This window comes from Berghia stephanieae, chromosome 3, assembly GCF_034508935.2.
Source record: "Berghia stephanieae isolate SIO BIC M18660-M18661 chromosome 3, UCSD_Bste_1.3, whole genome shotgun sequence".
Taxonomy (NCBI): domain Eukaryota; kingdom Metazoa; phylum Mollusca; class Gastropoda; order Nudibranchia; family Aeolidiidae; genus Berghia; species Berghia stephanieae.
The window spans coordinates 35,525,294-35,543,519 of NC_088362.1; the positions used below are offsets into that span (position 1 = coordinate 35,525,294).

Consider the following 18,226-nt stretch of genomic DNA (forward strand, 5'->3'; position numbering starts at 1 on the left):
GTGGTGGGGTTTGAACCTGCGACCTTATTGGTACGACAAAAAAATTTTTATTCTCTATTGTCTTCTGGCACTTTTCTACTCACTTCATATCTTGTTGTTACCAACATAAGTGCCTGCTCCACTCACTTTTCTGAATTAAAAATTCACCCCATACACCGGAGCATACTCAATGTCTCAATCGTTTCTATGTTATATGTTTGTGATGAGAATATTGGCTATTAGGCTTAACTGCTGGTCAAAATTACTTCGCGATGGTGGTGAACGAATCGGCGATCTCAAGAAGTGGGTGAGAGAGGGATCTAGAAATGACTTTGGGTTTGAAACGAATATTTTTTGTGTTCGTGGATAGCTCACACGGTAGAGCCACGCTCTCACCTGCCAGGCGGAGTTGTCGTACCAATAAGGTCGCAGGTTCAAACCCCACCACCGCCGCGAAAAAAATTTTTATTCTCTATTGTCTTCTGGCACTTTTCTACTCACTTCATATCTTGTTGTTACCAACATAAGTGCCTGCTCCACTCACTTTTCTGAAATATAAGGGGATAGAACACACAGTAAATCCCTCCCTGCCCACTATGGGAGGTCAGGAATGATTTAAATTAGACGGCTTTATATCTCTTTGGTCATGAGAGCTTGCTTTGTCAGAGACTGGGGAAGAGGTTATTTCACTTATAAAACAGTCACTACGTAAAACCTGTAACATTGACCCCATCCCAACACCTTTACTTATTTACTTATCTAGAGCATCTTTCTCTCATTTTAATAGTTAAAATATATGAATCTTTCGTCTGGCACAGTTCCCCAATCTTTCAAAAAAAATGCTGTTGTCACAGCTGTTCTAGAAAAGACTAGCCTGTCCTCATAAGAGCTTAACATTTTTAGATCTCTCTCAAACCATCCCTTTCTGTCTAAAATACAAGAAAAACTTGTCGCCTAAAGATGGAATATGCCCTTAGAATAATACAAACTATTCAAGCCAGAAAAGTGAGTGGAGCAGACACTTATGTTGATAATAACAAGAAATGAAGTGAGTAGAAAAGTGCCAGAAGACAACAGAGAATAAAAACTTTGCAGCGGCGATGGGGGCTCGAACCCGTGACCTTACTGGTAAGACAATCCACCTGGCAGGGGAGATTGTGACTCTACCATATGAGCTATCCATGACCCTGTGGGTTCGATCCCCCATCGCCGCTGCCAAGTTTTTATTCCATGTTGTATTCTGACACTTTTCTACTTATTTCATTTCTTGTTAAACTATTCAAGCCAAATCGATGTGTGTGTATAGGCAGTAACAATACAAAGACAGCTCTGTTGAAATTCTAAAACCATTTGCACTGGGCTGCTGATGAGGGTCATGTTTCTATTCTCGCACTGTTTGACTTCAGCACAGCATTTGACACTATTGACCACAATCACATTGTCCTCAACAAAAGAGACACCAATCAATGCTAACAAAGTAAAAATGTTAATATCTAACAATAACATAAATATATTACAAAGAGATGATTTACGATTTATAATAAATAAAACATTGTCTCGCACAAAAAAACATGCAGTTGACTGTTTCCATTTCAAGAAAAACCTCAAGAGATTAAACAAACTGTATGCAATATTATATAAACTGTATGCAGCATTATTATTGCTGTTCAAGTTTACTCTTGTTGATGTTTTTTAAGTTTACTCTCGTTATTGTTGTTGTTCAAGATTACTCCTGTTGTTGTTCAATGCTACTCTGGTTGTTCTTTCTATTGTTCAAGTTGTTCTCGTTTACTCTTGTTGTTGCTCGAGTTTACTTCTTATTTTATCAGCCATGACCTCCAGTTCAGGTTCTTGGAAAATGGACAGGGCTTCTTCTACATATTGTAAAGATTCCAAGTACTCTTTCTTCTTGTACAATGCTCTGAAAAATTTAGATACATCAGAAATGAGACAAAACCAATTAGTGACAGTGATCAGACAACTGATTAATTGGAGAGGATTCTTTATCTTATTGTTTGGTTCAGCAAACTCATAAATAGGGGCTAAGTTTTTACATCAAAAAAAAAAAAAAAGCTAGATGCGTGACATGAAGCATGAAGCTTGGTCTCCAGGGTGTAGGTGCAGTAGCTTATCCACTTATTGGTCCCGATAGCTCAGTTGGTAGAGCACTCAATTCACATGTAAAGGGGTCGAGATAGATCCCAGGTGGTGAAATTGAGATATTTCTCTGATTCCCCCCGTCCACCCAGCAGTGTTTGGGTAACTGGGTCTAACAGATCTGGCAGAAAGTACTTTGATATAGAATAGCATCTTATCCAAAGGGTATTGTCTGTTTCACGTAAACTCCATGGGCTTACTGGCTCTAATCTAAAGGACTATTATATTGGCCATCTCATCCTGATGCGACAAGTGAGTATATTGACTAAATGAGAAAACTATCTTGGTGATAGGGTCATTCATAGGCATTAACACGACATCACAGTCAGGATTTGAATGTGGAGCCTTTAAAAACAAAACGCCATCAGTTTAAAATAATTTATTTTTTTAAAAATTGAGCTTTTAAATAAGCACTTAAACCAAGCAGTGGATGTGTTGACTTTATTCATTTTGACACAGTGATTTCAAAAATCTATCTAATTGGAGTGATATATGTAAAAATTGATAGGTTAAAAGTTTTCTTTCTAGTCAAACAATAAAAATCAAAAGGAAGCCACCTTCCAGAGACAAACCAAAAATATATTTAGCATGTTGGATGCAGGCCAAGCTATTATTGTCACCTTCCTTTCTACCAGTGCATCGGTTGCTACAAGTGCTCTAACTGCAGATTTATAGCGAACATTAAACTTACCTTGCAATCATTATCAAATCTTGAAATCTTTCATTGGCTCCATCCATTTCTTCATCTTCCTCCACATCCTCTTCATCATTGTCGGCTTCCTGATCTTTGACCTGCAGTTCCTCATTGTCAGAATCTTCTATGGCTGAAGCAAACAGATGAAACGTGAAACAAACAATACACATTTATCATCACACATCACAACGATGGCTTAGGTTGCAAACCGTTCTAATTTCAGAAAACAAATGAACAAATGGTAAATTCTAAATATGGAACGTTTTGGGGGCTCAAAACCCTTCTTCAGCCAATAAAAAAATAGAAAATACCTGCCAAATTGAAAGCTTCAAATTTAGTAATTTTTATGTCAATTTTTAGTAATATGACAAGGAAATTAGTAGTAGAAGTAGTAGTAGTAGTAGGAGTAGTAGTAGTAGAGGTTATTATTATTATCATCATTATTTAAGTAATACAAAGAATTAAAAATTCGTAATTTTCCATAAAAATTAGTAATTGGCCAAATTAATAAGATTCGGCAGGTATGTTAATACATCAATTAAAATCCAGAGAGAAGGCAGAAAAATATTTGGCCCATCTGTCCACAGCTGTTCTCTTTATTTTTCAGAAAAGTGAGTGTTGATAACAACAAGGAATTAAGTGAGTAGAAAAGTGTCAGAAGACAATAGAGAATGAAAAAACTTCAGGGCAATCCCGACTTTACTGGTACGACAACTCTGCATTCGATGGATAGCTCTGACAGAAGCGCTACGCCAGGCGGAGTTGTCGTACCAGAAAAGACGCGGGTTCAAGCCCCCAAGCCACGAAGTATTTTTATTCTCTATCGTCTCCTGGCACCTTTCTACTCACTTCATTTCTTGTTATAGTCATTTTTGTTCATCCCTTTTAACAGTCCACGGCTTCTAGCAGCTTTGTATCACTTTAACTTGAGAAAACCCAACAATGCAAGAGAGTAAAAAAAAATAATCCCACCAATGTAATGGTCCAATGGTGTATGTAAAGACAAATGGAGAGATGAAAGTGGATTTGCCACATGAACAAAAACTAGAATTAATCAAATTACTTTTCACTCAATTTAAATCCCACATTTTGCTATTTCAGCCATAAAGATAATAAAAATTGTACCAAAAATAATGCAACGATTACTTATATTGCTGCCCATTTAATATAAATGATGGGAAACTATCAATAAAATAAACCTTTGAGAACTATTGTAAAGAAATAGGTATTCAAAAAGATAATTATAAAAAACAACATACCTATAAGTGACAAAATTGTCTGGAAAATATTTTCATGGAACGTACAGCACACATTTACTTTCCAATAATAGAACTCTCTCTTAAGAGACTTTTTATAGGTCTTAAAAAAAAAAAACAAAAAAAAAAAAAAACAATTTACTTTTCTATATTAGAATTATCTCTTATAAGATGCAGACGTATCATCTAGACTTACTTTGAACATTGCCATTTTCCTGTTCGACATCTTCCTCTTCCTCATCTGTTTCAACAATAATTCTCCTACTAGATTTACCTAATTTGTCAAATTTAAACCAAAAAAAAAACAAAAAAAAACAAGATTTAAGAAATGACATTAATTTGAATCAAATAAATACGAACATTTATATAATAACGTATTTCCACAGATTACACCTGCTCATTGTGCTTTGCAATGTTATATTTATTCCCCCCAGGTTGAAAGATATTTATTTCCATTTCATTCATACTGAAAGCTAAGTGTCCTTTTTGTACTAAAACTCTCACAATATCCGTCACCGTTAGGTACTCATTCACACCCGAGTTGAGTGGGATAATGTGTGTTGAGTGAGTGCCTTACCTAAGGACATTCAGCACAATGTGTGACCAATATTCAAATGACGCTGCACAAATAATGAGTATAGTATAACAGCTTTTACAACAACAACAAAAAACCCACTTTACACGTAGGTCGTGACATTACTCATGTAATCACAATTATTTTTCGACAGACACAACGACATTACCTGCCAGGTACTCATTTTACACCTCAGTATGGTGAGAGAATGTGAGAAAAGTGTCTTTTCGGGGGACTCATCTTTGGGCACTCAGAGCAAGATTCAATCCTACGGGTCTGTCCAAAGGCGAGAGTCAAACCACAAACCATCAAAGCTTTTTATCTCTTTGACATGGACAGAAAGGGCCACATTAATTACCCAAGAATTGCATCCCATTTTTTTATCTTTAAGAAGAGCAGGAGGGGGACAGGTTTTTTCTCAAAATTTGAAATCACTACAGGCTTAGTAAAATTAAATGTGGGTTTAGAAAGACTAGTTAAAGAAAATAACAACAACAACAATAAAGACGATGATGATGATGATGATCATAATAACAATAATAATGGTGATGACGATGATTATGATAATAATAATAATGATAACAATAACAATACTTCTACAACTACGACTACTAACAATAATAATAACAATAATAATAATAATAATAATAACAGTGTATTTGCAAAGCGCTCTTTGACGTCTCTCTCTCTCTATATATAAAAGAGGAAAAGAGTAGAGGGAGCAAAATACACAAATTACTTACTGTTTCCCTGAGTGATTTCTGGGCTGCTAGAGTCCATTTCAAATGACAAGGACCGCCGTGCACCACTGGGTGAATTCAAAGATAAGTTGGGTGAATTTTCTACTGATAGAAGCTGCCGAATTGAACCACTCTCGGGAGACTCGGCTACCAAAACATTGCTGCCATTTCTGTGAACACTGGACGCTGATGGAGAAACTGTCCTGTTTGGAGATGGTGATGAGGATTGGAAAAATGTTTTGTGTAGATTGACACGACTTTTAAGAAGAGGACTACCAGCCAGAAGTGAAGACACCGAATTGGCCGACGTGTTTAGGGAAGTCTGCGATGCTGACAGCTGTAATTTGCGACAAGATGAAGGTTTTAAAGGTGTAGTGGATGACTTTTGTGCAGATTTTTTACTCAACACTTCCAATCCTATCAGAGGTTGGTTACAGTCGGGGGAAATCATAATTTCCTCTGAAACAATACCCCTGCCATCTCTGGTTACCATAGGTGAACGTTTGTCAGCATCTGCCTGGCTAAGCGGTCGCAAAGCTCTTTTATGGAGCTCTGATCTAGACTCTTCATTGCGGGAGATTGATAAAGAAAATGGTCCTTTTTTCTTCAATTCACATTCCGGACTTGAATCACTATTAGAAATTTGACTATTTGAATCTTCCTTTGCTGTTTTGACTGACAAATCATTTTCCCTTCGATCTTCATCGCTTTCATCTTCACTATCATAAATCTCTATAGAATTGTCTCTGATATCATTATCTGAATTGTCTTGATGACCAGCACTCGGCCTGTCATCCATTGAATATTTACTCCTTTCAACACTTTCACTCTTAACCACAGGTAAACTGCTATCACTTCCTCCATTTATAAACTCCTCCACTGTTGATGGCATGCCATCACTGTTGGAATTAATACTCTTCGTTGTTATTTCATCGTTGAGATGTTCAATTTGTTGATCAGACCCATTAAAAGCACTGTGTTCTTGTTTGAGTGTGGGTTTTTTGTCAAGTTCAACACCTTCCTGATTGATGTTTGGTTTGACATCCTCTTCGTCATCAGAGTCTTCGATGTGAATTGTCTGTTTTTAAAAATTGCATTTAAAAAAGACAAAAAAAGAAAAGAAAAAAAGATGAGTGAAAATAGATCCAAAAAATATTTTTAAAAAATTCCCTTTATTTATCCCATAGGGGAAATGTTTCTCTAAGGTCTATTCCAAGGGAAGACTGGAATAGACCAGGCGTCAGCCGCAGTGCAGCGCCGCAAATTGAGCTGGGACAAGGTGACTTGCTCAAGGCCACACAGCGCAGCGGCGGTGGGTGATCAAACTCAGTACCTTTTGGGTACGAAGAAGAGACTGTACCGCTGAGCCCCCCAAAAAAACACATTTCTAAAAGATTTAATTTAGTTCAACAATCTTCAAAGCCATAAGATGATAAATAAGATTTAATGTGTTTTTGCAAATGTATAAAGTTTATGTTTGTGTATCAAGGGAAGGAGTTGGTGGTGACAACAAACAAGTACCTTTTCAATTAACCTTACTTCAAAAAAAATGGACGACACAAACTTGAGCTTTTCTTGACAGCAATATCCACTCAATGTTCTCAAAGCGCTTTACAAGGTCTCCATGCCAACAGCAACACTAAACATGTAGGACGAGACACAATGCCTGTGAGGTGCTGCTATTAGTAATTTTTCACAGACAACGCTGTTAATAACAAAGTACTCATCTTACACATGAGTGCGATGAGAGAATGTAAGTAATGAGCCTTTTCCAAGGACTCAACTTTGAACTGCCTAGAGCAGTTCTCGACACTGGTTTGTTTTTGTTTTTAAGGGTTTTACGGTGCTTGCAACACATTAAGGTCATATCAGCGCCAGTAAAAAGGAAGAAAAATGGATAGTAAAAAGTTCTAGAATTACAATTAAAGTGGCCAAGAAAAGGGGAACTTGTTCAAACAGGGAACAGATGTAGATTCCAAGAGCACACTATCAAAGTACTTAGTTTGAGATCACCTAAAAGTCTCATCCAGACACAAGCACAGGTCCCGTCTAAGAGGAATACACTCAAATGTTTACGAATCATATATAATATGTATACAAAACATAATACAGTGCATGACAGAGAGATGACTTACAAGGAAAAAAATATCATCTACTAAAACTAATACAGCCAGGACCAGGACAAAACCAAGAAATCTCATTCCAAGACAATGACAGAAAGCAAGTTGAAAAACAAAAACAGGGAGATAGAAGACACAGTATGTACCTTCCTGCCCACTATGGAAGGTCAGGAACCCCACCCAGGACTCGACACTGGGAGCTACCGGTCCGAAGGTGAGTGTCATACCACAAGACCAAAAAGCTAACACAAAAAGACAAGAAAATTCATTATATAGAGATCACATTAACTCACTCAACCCTAACACCGACTATATCCGTAGTTTACCCGGGGTTACTTTTACCCCATTCCTATTTATTACATTTTTCTGATACAAATTATAGGCTTAGTATCCAAGCTAATGTTTTTAGTTTTTGCATGTTTATGATAGTTGAATAAAACTATCTATGCACATGCTCATTTATAATGCATTTTTTTCCAATTTCGAAAATAGCAAAAATCTCTAGGATTGAGTGAGTTAATCCACATCTACAAACTTGTTACCTCAACAGCAGGTGTAACTTGGTTTATCTCCTGCACCTCACTACTGCTGTCCTCATGAGAACCATCTTCATTATCCGCCAGATTTATCACTTCCTGTTCAACTCCATTTGCCGTGACTGGTGACAATAATAAATAAAGTGGAAAGGATCACAAAAAAAGAACAACAAATATAACCCATTGTCTCACAATGGTAGGAAACATGATGGTCGAGAGCAACTCGATAATATAGAAAGAGAGAGGGAGCAAACAAACAAAATGAAGATCTTCTTTAACCCTCTAGTGTTCAGATTATTTTTGGAGGAGTAGATAATGAGTTCCCTATATGGCCATGTCAATCATGTAGACATCCTTTGATGATATAAGCCTATCCTTTGATATCTGCAGTCACATTTTCGTCTTCTAGGGTCACTCTTGACTAAATTCCGCCCAGAAAGAATTTCATAGGTCCATCCATCACCAGATTTCAAACTTCTGCTCTCGTGAGTTCTTGAGTTTTTTGACAGAAGAACAATTGGCTCTTTAGAATCTTGACCTTTCAACGATTGGTCCATCTGACAGCTCACGTGTCAACAGCTGTCAATTCATGTCTTGAGTCACTGTTGAAGTTTTGGCGATGGTCATCTCATGGTTGCATGACAATCACCACCTTGATGAATTTATTAGCTAGGCATGGCTGATAGGTAAATAAGCAAATTTATGTTCTAGTTATATTTGAAACGAAGTATATCACTGATCTCGTCTGATTGAGATATAAACAATGAAATGAACATCAAGATAATCGGTCAATAAATTAAAAAGTTGCAAAAACAAGCTAAAATAAACAAGCAATTTAGAAAAATCAAATTCACTCATAAAATAGTTGGTTTCAAACATTTTGCTTGGTGCTAAATAATACAAAGTAATAATTTCGCATCAGAAAAAATAACTTTGAAGTTCCTATCTCTCTATTACAATAAAATTTATACCACGAATGACAAAATTGGTCCAACAAATAAAGGAGTTATAAATTATTCATAATATTTTTTATGTTTACAATAATTGTCATTAAAGTCATTTTCTCAATACCAAAGTCGTAATTTTTGTAAAATTTTTACCAAACAAAGTGCAATGTCAATGCTTTCCACCCGCAAATAAGACAGGATCCAAATCGCAATTTCTACAACATTTTTTTTGGTCGACAAATAGATAGAAATCAAAGCTGAAAACAACCTGTGAAACTTGCAGGCCTGTCATTTCCTTCACAACGATTGGATTTTACTGACTGAGGTCAGTCTTGACGACCTCGCCTATGAATATCTGACTGCTGTCAATTTTTGACTGGTTGAATCTTAAAGAGTTAAAGGTATACTGGACCAAACCGCCATCCCAATTCAACAAAACCCAAGAAAGGAACGCTGCTATCGACCACCCCACCCCCAAGTGAATGCACACATTCAAGTCTTTTTTTTTTTCTCGTGTGGAATTCCTTCCACTCGCCAATTAGAAAAACATTTCAGTCAAAGGACTACAGAGGACATAATGATTGTGATACAAAGCCATAATCTAACACCATTCCACACCACACAAATGTTGTGCTTATCTTCAGTGTTGAGGCTCTTACAGTGTGGATCGAAATGGATTTATGTCAGAGTGAAGCAAATGCCTGTGTGACATCAATAGACTTTCCAACTTTTCAAACTCAAAATGGGGGAAAACCTTTTTGAGAAACTTAATGGTTGTGGTGATGATGATGATGATGATGATGATGATGGTATCTGCTACAGAACAACATTCGATTCTTTGACTCAATAAATCTTGTTGAAAAGTAAAGTTTAGTTCCTTAGAACCACCTTTATCATTCAGGCCTTTGGAGCATTTTTGGGATCATGCTGAGGGCAAATTATTTATTTCTAAAGCTACTTAAAGTGACTTTTTCTTTTTTCCATTGGAAACTACGAATTTTTGAAATTTCGAGTAGGCAGCTCTGAAATTGGGAAAAAGAGCTGGTAATTAGGGAAATACCAGGAATGAAAGAAAATATGGGGAATTTCCTGATATAATCTGGGGAGTTGGCAGGTGTGTATCAATGTAAAAATCCTCACCTTGAGTAAATTGAGCTTTTATATAGCGCAATATCCGCTAAACATGCTCAAAGCGCTTTACAAGTGGTCCCTGACCAACAGCAACACGTAACATGTAGAATGAGACAAGATGCCTGTTAGTCGATATTACATTTTTTTTCGGACAGCTACAACACTGTTAACGGCCAGGTACTCATTTTACACCTGAGTAGGGTGAGAGAATGTGAGTAAAGAGCCTTTTCCGAGGACCCAACTATGCACCGAGCGAAGCTCGAACAGAGGACCTTCCGATCCGAAAGCGAGTGTCATACCACTAGACCACATAGCCGCACAAATGTAAAAATCCTCACCTTGAGTAAACAAACTACTGGTAGGCTGGGGTCGGGGTACTTGATATGGTGGATTGACCCTGGTACCACCACCGATGTTGTTATTGCCAAACTTCATCGTGCCACTTGTCCTCTCCTCATAGGTCAGGACGTTATTGCTTTCCTCAGCAATAAGCATTTGGGCTTGTTGAATCTAATTAGAAGGGAAAAAAAAATAAAACAATTGGACTTGCAACAACAGAACTAAAATGAAAATCTCTGGATTAAAAGAGAAGCAGACTTGGCTATCAACAACCCGAAAGAAGGGCCACTTTGTTCTTAAGCCAGGGCTGCCTACTTGAAATTTTTAAAATTCGTCGTTTCCAAGGGGAAAAAAATGACAAAGTCACAATAAATAGCTATACAAATCAATAATTTGCAATCACCGTGATCCACAAATTCTTAAAAGTCCTGAATATAGGATCTGAGGAACTAAATTTTCCTTTTCAACAAGATTTATTGAGTCAAAGAGGCGAATGCAGCTCTGAAGCTGGAGCCACAAATTCATAATTCTAACGAATTTTTCTTTGTATTAGGCAGTCTTCTTCAGCCAATAACAAACATTTTTAAAAAAATAGTTAAAACCTTAATATATTCCGTCACATCCAGAAAGACAGAAGAAAAATGTCTTGGCAGTTCTAGAGGGGAAAATAAGTAATGTTTTTTTTTTTTTGAGGCTGCTATTTTCATTTTTGTACATCACTGTGTGCCACTCTGTAGTCACTCAAATTCCTCATGTCCTATTCAGCGAGGAAAACCCAAATTGAAATTGAAACATCAGAACTAAATCAATGGTGTATGGGTAGCAATCACTATCAACCACAAAACCGATTTAGATCTTGAACCGCTACAACACCGGAAAAAAAAAGCGTGATAAAGTGACTATATTTTGGAGGGATTTAAACAATTAAGTGAAATTACCTCTTGGTGATATTCAACAAAATAAGAGGAAGCTATCTAAATTCATGGTTCCCCACTAAAGAGTGAATGCTCACTTGTAATCGTTCATACCATCTACATTGATACATTGGAGTAGTCTCACATCTCCAATGAAAGAAAATTACAGTGGTCTGCGGAATCCTCAAAATTGAGTTACAGACTAAAAGAAGAAGACACACTCTCATAAAATTATCTGTGATAAAGAAATAACTATTACCCATTAACATTCATATCAAAACACATTTATAAACTATAGTAAATCCCAGATTTTGTAGCCATAAGGGCTAACCCACACCGGAGACTGACTCTGACAACCCGGCACTGCTGTCTTCCGGATAAGGACGTCGGGCACAGACAAAAAAATAAGAATAAAGAGAAGAGCCGCTAGACCTACCCATACCAAGTTTGAAAGAAAAAACTGGCAGAGGACGTTGGGTGCTTGGTATGGGTAGGTCTAGCGGCTCTTCTCTTTATTCTTAGCATTTTGTCCGTGCCCGACGTCTTTATCCGGAAGACAGTGCCGGGTCGTCTGAGTCAGTCTCCAGGGTGGGTTAGCCCTAGTGGTGGCAAATCCTAGCGACCTTTAAGACAGGACATTCGTCTATCCCAAGGTACTCTCTGACGGATCTAACCCAATCATTGCCGGGTAAACAGGGTCAGAAAAAAGTATATACTGGGATTGATATTGGTAGCTTTGCCTGAGAAGCAACTGTTGTTCCCCATTTGAGCTAATGAAGCCCCCTGTATTTCTAAACTGAAATCCTAGAATTTGATTACCTTATACTGGATAAAATCCTCATTGTTGCTGTGCTCCTGGTGTCCAATGAACATGTTTTCATCACCTTCTTCGTCGTCTCTCACATGGGTTTCGCTGAACATCAGATCATGATCACTGATACCAAATATATCTGAAAGAGGTGAATGCAATTTCCCAAGATTAATATTTTTAAACACCTAAGTAGTAAAACATGACATTTTAACTAAAATAATAATAATAATAATAATAATAATAACAATAATAATAATAATAATGATAACAAACAAACAAAATTGAGCTTTAACATAGCGCAATATCCACTAAATGTGCTCAAAGCTCTTTGAAGATGGGTTTCCAAGTAAACCTCAACACTTAAAATGTAAAAAAAATAAAAGACACGATGCAACAATAGGTTTTGAAAGAGACAACACTTTGAGTTTGAGAGAATGTGGGTAAAGCGCCTTTTCCAAGGACTCAAACTTTGCACCACCCACAGTGGGACTCGAACCAAGGAACTACAGGTCTGAAGGTGAGTGTCTTATCCCAAAAACACAAAGTCTCCCAAATATATCTTAATAAAGATCATCCCTTAAATAATGTATAGCAAAGGTCTGAAGTCTGGAATGGTCAGTCTCAGGATTAAAAGTAAAGCAGACTTACTTGCCTATTTATAACTATCATTGTTTTTTTTCCTTACCGATGCTTTTCAGTATTTTCCCAAAATGGCAGGCAGAAAAATTGATTTTTAAAACTCAAACAAGCTCTCTACAAAATAAATATATGTTCTTATTAATTAAACAAGGATCATTCTTCAAAGTTTGTGATGTACAAAATAAATCTGAATAAGAACTGTATCTTGTATCGCAACAAATGTGACGATTTTGCTGCAGGTGGTAAGGAGAGGGTTAATAGTTTCCCCAAACATGAGCTTTTTTTTTCTCTTACTGCCTCAAGACTGTAGACGAAGCAGATTCCAAAAATTGAATTTTGAATTTTAAACGATTAAAACTACGACATTTGAGATCTGAGAAGAGAAATTTCTTCCTTCCTAATGAGTTTACTTGCCTATTGATAACTAATTTGTTTTTTTCAAAAATATAGTTTCACTGAACAAGAGCGTCTCGAAACAGAGTCCAAAATTTGAATTGAATGAAGACGTTTAGAATTACAACATTTGAGACTTTGATTTGACGGCTGTAACGATATATATATATTCTTTTTTTTTGGTGACAGAGTCAAAGCTGTTAAAAATAAATTTCCCTTCATTCATCCCATAGGGGAAATTTGTCTCAAGGGTCTATTTCAAGGAAAGACTGGAATAACCCAGGCGTCAGCCGCAGTGCAGGACGAGGTGACTTGCTCAAGGCCACACAACATGGTGGGTATTCGAACAGAAGCAAAGACCGTAACCGCTGAGCCACGCTGTCCCATAATGGCCAGGTATTCATTTTATACCTAAATACAGTGATAGAATGTGAACAAAGAGCCTTTTCAAGGACTCAACCTTGCACTGCTTAGAGCGAGACTCGTACCCAGGACCTACTCATCCGTAAGCAAGTGTCTCATATCACAAGAACATAAAGAACACAAACTGTTATTGGATGCAATGGTAACTAGACCACCAAACCTCTCGCAGCTTAATTTTCGCTTCGGGTTTTATCTTATAACATATATATATATTTTAAAAATGAAATTTGACTCACCTAATGAATGTAAGAATGCTATGTGCATATCTAGAGACTCGTCAGTAACCCGTTGGTTGGCGTGCATTTCCTGCAGTTGCTGTTGTGTTTTGGAGAATCGAGGATCGTCCAGAGTGAACAGCTCCCTCAGCTCCATCTGGGTAAAATATCTGTAGGAAGACCGATAAATAATGACAAACACAATAAACATTGACAGTTTTACACACACATACATGTATATTTTCAGAGAAAAACAATATGACCAAAATTACAAGAGAAAATATTCATCACCAAACTATATGTGATCAATTGTTTCAAAATAGAACTAAGTGCAACACGAATCAGTTGCTACGAAGCCTTATGTAAGAGTGAGTGCTTGCTTGTGTGTGTGTGTGTGTGTGTGTGTGTGTGAGAGAGAGAGACTGTGTGGATTTATGCACATTGTTTCATACATAAATTTCTTTGTGCCTATGTGTGTGCACGTGTGTGGAAACCACCTGAAAAATTGCCTTCATAGACAATAAAGATATTATGTGATTATTATTATTATAATTAAAATCAGTTTTATCAGTATAGACAATAAAAATATTATGTGATTATTATTATTATTATAATTAAAATCAGTTTTATCAGTAACTTATAAAATTTCGGTCAAACTCAACCCCTAATTTGAGGAGAATGAGTTTTGTTTCTTACACTTCTCTCTAGCTCATATGCATGGAAAATCAAACAAATTTGTTTGATTTTCAATGAAGGTGAACTCGAGAGTTAAAACATCTTGAATTGTTTGATTCTCATCATTTTCACTTTAACCCTCTCCTTACCAACACAGGGATGCCCTTTGCTAAAATTTTAAAAGCCAGAACATTTTTCTCGTAAAAAGCATATGTTGTCAGAATGGAAGCAATTACTCTGTCAAAAATAGCACTCAGCTGGACGGCTGATGGCAAAAGTCAGAGTGGTCTTGTGGTATGAAAATGGGATAGTAGAAAGTTCTAGAACAATTAAAGCACCCAAGAAAATGTAAGACAAAAATAAAAACCTCCCATTAAAATGGTTATACTTCACATAGAACTAAAAGAGCAATGAAATATAAACATTTTACCTGTTTTCTTTTGGCTGACGAAGGGTCCTGAGCACAAAGGGTTCCATGTTATCTGGTATTTTGTTGTTAATTTTTAAGCTGCTAATATATTCATTTATGTTAAATACTTCATATTGACCAATTTGATTATATACATACAATTAAAATAAGGTCCATAAAACAAAAAAGTGAAAATTGTTGGAGTCGTGATATTAGAAGGAGCGAGAGCATCTACAAAAACAGTCGAGGCAGGCTAATTTTTTCTTTTCTTTCTTTCGTTTTTTTCTTTTTTGGCACTGTTCATCCACACTTTTCATATTTTTAACAAAACACACAAACCTGTAGGGGTTTTTGGCATTTCCAGTGGTCTGTCTTGTGATGCTGTCTTTGAAGACCTGTCGTCTGTATATCTTCTCTTCCACTGTCCCACACGAGATGAGTCGATGCACGACCACATTTTCTGTCTGACCAATCCTGTAGGCCCGGTCAACGGCCTGGGCATCCACTGCTGGGTTCCAACTGGGATCGTCTGATAGACAAACAACAAAAAGGTAAAAAACTTGAGCATTTATATTGGGCAAAATCTACTAAAAGTGATCAAGGGGTCCCAAGACAACAGCAACACATAACTTGTAGGACAAGACATGACACCTGTGATATAGCCCACTCCGGATAATGCAACTCAGTTAATCGTAACATTCAGTTTATCGCAATATTTTCCAAGGAACGGAATTAATTCTATATAAAAGTCACTGGTTAATTTCAACAAACTTCGGTTAATTGCAACAAAATTTCACCATCAAACAGTGGCAAATACAAGAAATCAAGCAAACAAAATATTAAATTTTATCATGGATGAAATCATGACAGCTTGACGAATCAAGAGTGAGCGGGATTTAATGCTACAGCAGTGTGTCACCACTCTTATTACAGACAAAAGAGGGCGAGACTTTGGAGAGTGGGTTTGTAATGTCATCTGTGGCCATCAAATAGGAGGCGAGGAGCTTACTGTCTCTCAACACGGCTAATCTAATGTTGAAAACAAAAGAGTGAAAGCTAATCCAACCTGAATAAGATGTTGACTTGCATCAAAGCTGCTTTTTCTTGACAAAATCCATACAGCGCTACCATATAGTTTTGATTTCAATCAAATTGCTCAGTCTGTGGTGGACTAAGAACAATGTTTACAACTGGTTGGAGTTTACCATATTTGTGTAAAATGTTGCAATAGTGGACAGGAAACTCAACTTCGGTTAATTGCAACTTCGGTTAATCGCAACATTTTCGCTGGTCCCAAGGTGTTGCGATTATCCGGAGTGTATTACAACTTTTTTTTCCGAAGGGAACAAAGCTGTTAACGGCCAGGTACTTATTTTACAGTTGAGTAGGATGACAGAATGTGGGTAAAGAGTCTATTCTAAGGACCTTCCAAAAAATTAATACAAGCAAAATCAGCAAAACTCCCCAACCACCTAAAACCAAGAAACAGGCTAACAAGAGGACACGACAACAAACTATCAATTGGGAACTTAAAATATTTATTTTCTAAAATTAACAAAAGCATTAAAGTTAACATGAAATACGTACATATGATGACTCTGTCTGCAGCTGTGATGGTAAGACCTACACCCCCGACCTGGTAATGAAAATAATAAAAACTGATCACATGTGAATAGTAGTGTCTTCTTAACATTTTGTTTGTTTGTTTTTTAAAGGTTTTACAGTTCTTGCGACACATATGAGTGCCAGTAAAAAGGAAGAAAATGGGATAGTATAAAAGTTCTAGAATTACAATTAAGGGGAGGGGCCTGAGAGTAATTTTCCATAGTCATCAATTGATTTTGTTTTTAACTCGATATTCGTGCTCAGTATGTTCAAATTAGGGAAAAAATTTCTAGAATTTTAATTTTCTAAATATGGTTGCCATGGAAATTCCGCCATCTTGGATTTTGAAAATTTAAAAGGTAATATATTTCAGAAGCCTAAGGCTTTGATGTTTATTGACATAGAGTTACCAAATTTGGTGACAATGTACTTTGGAAATAGACAAACAATGAAATGCATCGTTTTTTATCAAATGCTGAATAGAAATCTTTTGGTAGAGTGTTGAATTTGATAAAAGTTGAAATTTCAAATATTCCTGATTTTTCATGAAATATTGAAAATTATCCCTAAACCATTAAAGAAATCGAAAAAAAAGGATGCATATTATTGCGACTCATGAATTGAATTAAAAGTGTGCCAAGTGCGAAGTATCTAAGTTGAAAAATAAAAAAGCCTTAGGGAAAAAAGTGCCAAAAATGTACATTTTGAGAAAATCTCGTTTGAAAGTTTGACATAATTTTATTTAGATATATAACGAAAAAAATTTAACTCACATCATTTCAAAAACATCCTAGCACCATACAACAGTCCTCCTACTCCTGTCTGGCTTTTTCCTTCGCTGCCACTTGAATTCTCCTCCTCTTTTTGACCACCCACTTTGAATTATAAACACTTTTGGCAACTCTTTTGTGTTCTCTTGCCTTCGAAAACTTGGATGCGAAGTGTCCAATGCCAAGCCCAACAATCGCTTTTATTGATGCCACCGCCGCCGGTCCTTTGTTGTACTGAGCAGCTGCAGTATATACAGAAAACTGGACCCTCTTCATATGGTGGAACTTGGTCTTGCTGCAGCTTGACCACACCGAATGAGGAAAACTCTCGCTGGGGTTTTGAGTTGTTTTTTTTCTCACAGCGTTGAAGTAAGTCATCAGATGTCAGTCATTTATATACTGGCTCCAAGTGTTTATGAAGAAGATCATAGTCCAGTGGGGTATGGACCCATTTCTTGTGGCCAGTCGGGTAGCGACGTTCTCCCATGGACCTCTTGTAGAAACACCACGAATCTCTTCCACTTGGGCAGTATTGGTGCTGGAGCAAGTAGTCAGTCGAATATCCATGAAACAGAATGGCAAAAATAGCATTCTTCATCTCAGGTACTGTTTTCAACCCCCAAATCGCCCTTGAATAGTAGATTTGAAGCTTACGGATGGTTTCAGCTGTGAGTCGACCGTGACCACAACCTCCTAACGTTATGCCCTTTTTGCTGCAGTCTGCCACCAGGTTCCTCAACGTTTACCAACATGGTTCACGCAGTCTTCCTTTTCAATCTTGACATCTTCACCATATGGTTTGTCATTGACGATTTTATTGAAAGTTTTCGAGTCCCCATCACTTACCATTATGGTGTACCTCAGGTTTAGTTTTGGTACAGACCTTCCCCAAAGGACCG

At 36.9% G+C, this 18,226-nt stretch overlaps 1 protein-coding gene across 2 annotated transcripts in view; it reads right to left on the bottom strand.

Annotated features, from left to right (window-relative positions):
* Positions 1-209: 209 nt before the first annotated feature.
* LOC144967640 (DNA excision repair protein ERCC-6-like) overlaps positions 210-18,226 on the bottom strand; it is a 52,492-nt gene continuing 34,475 nt past the window's right edge. For both annotated transcript variants that reach the window (XM_078905154.1, XM_078905156.1), the window contains exons 14-23: positions 16,540-16,588; positions 15,292-15,481; positions 13,890-14,038; positions 12,207-12,337; positions 10,473-10,644; positions 8,063-8,178; positions 5,404-6,478; positions 4,283-4,360; positions 2,828-2,960; positions 210-1,900 (exon numbers count right to left, since the gene is read on the bottom strand). In XM_078905154.1, the coding sequence (XP_078761280.1) occupies positions 1,768-1,900; positions 2,828-2,960; positions 4,283-4,360; positions 5,404-6,478; positions 8,063-8,178; positions 10,473-10,644; positions 12,207-12,337; positions 13,890-14,038; positions 15,292-15,481; positions 16,540-16,588 (2,226 nt within the window). In that variant the 3' untranslated portion in view covers positions 210-1,767. The remainder of the gene's footprint in view (positions 1,901-2,827; positions 2,961-4,282; positions 4,361-5,403; positions 6,479-8,062; positions 8,179-10,472; positions 10,645-12,206; positions 12,338-13,889; positions 14,039-15,291; positions 15,482-16,539; positions 16,589-18,226) is intronic.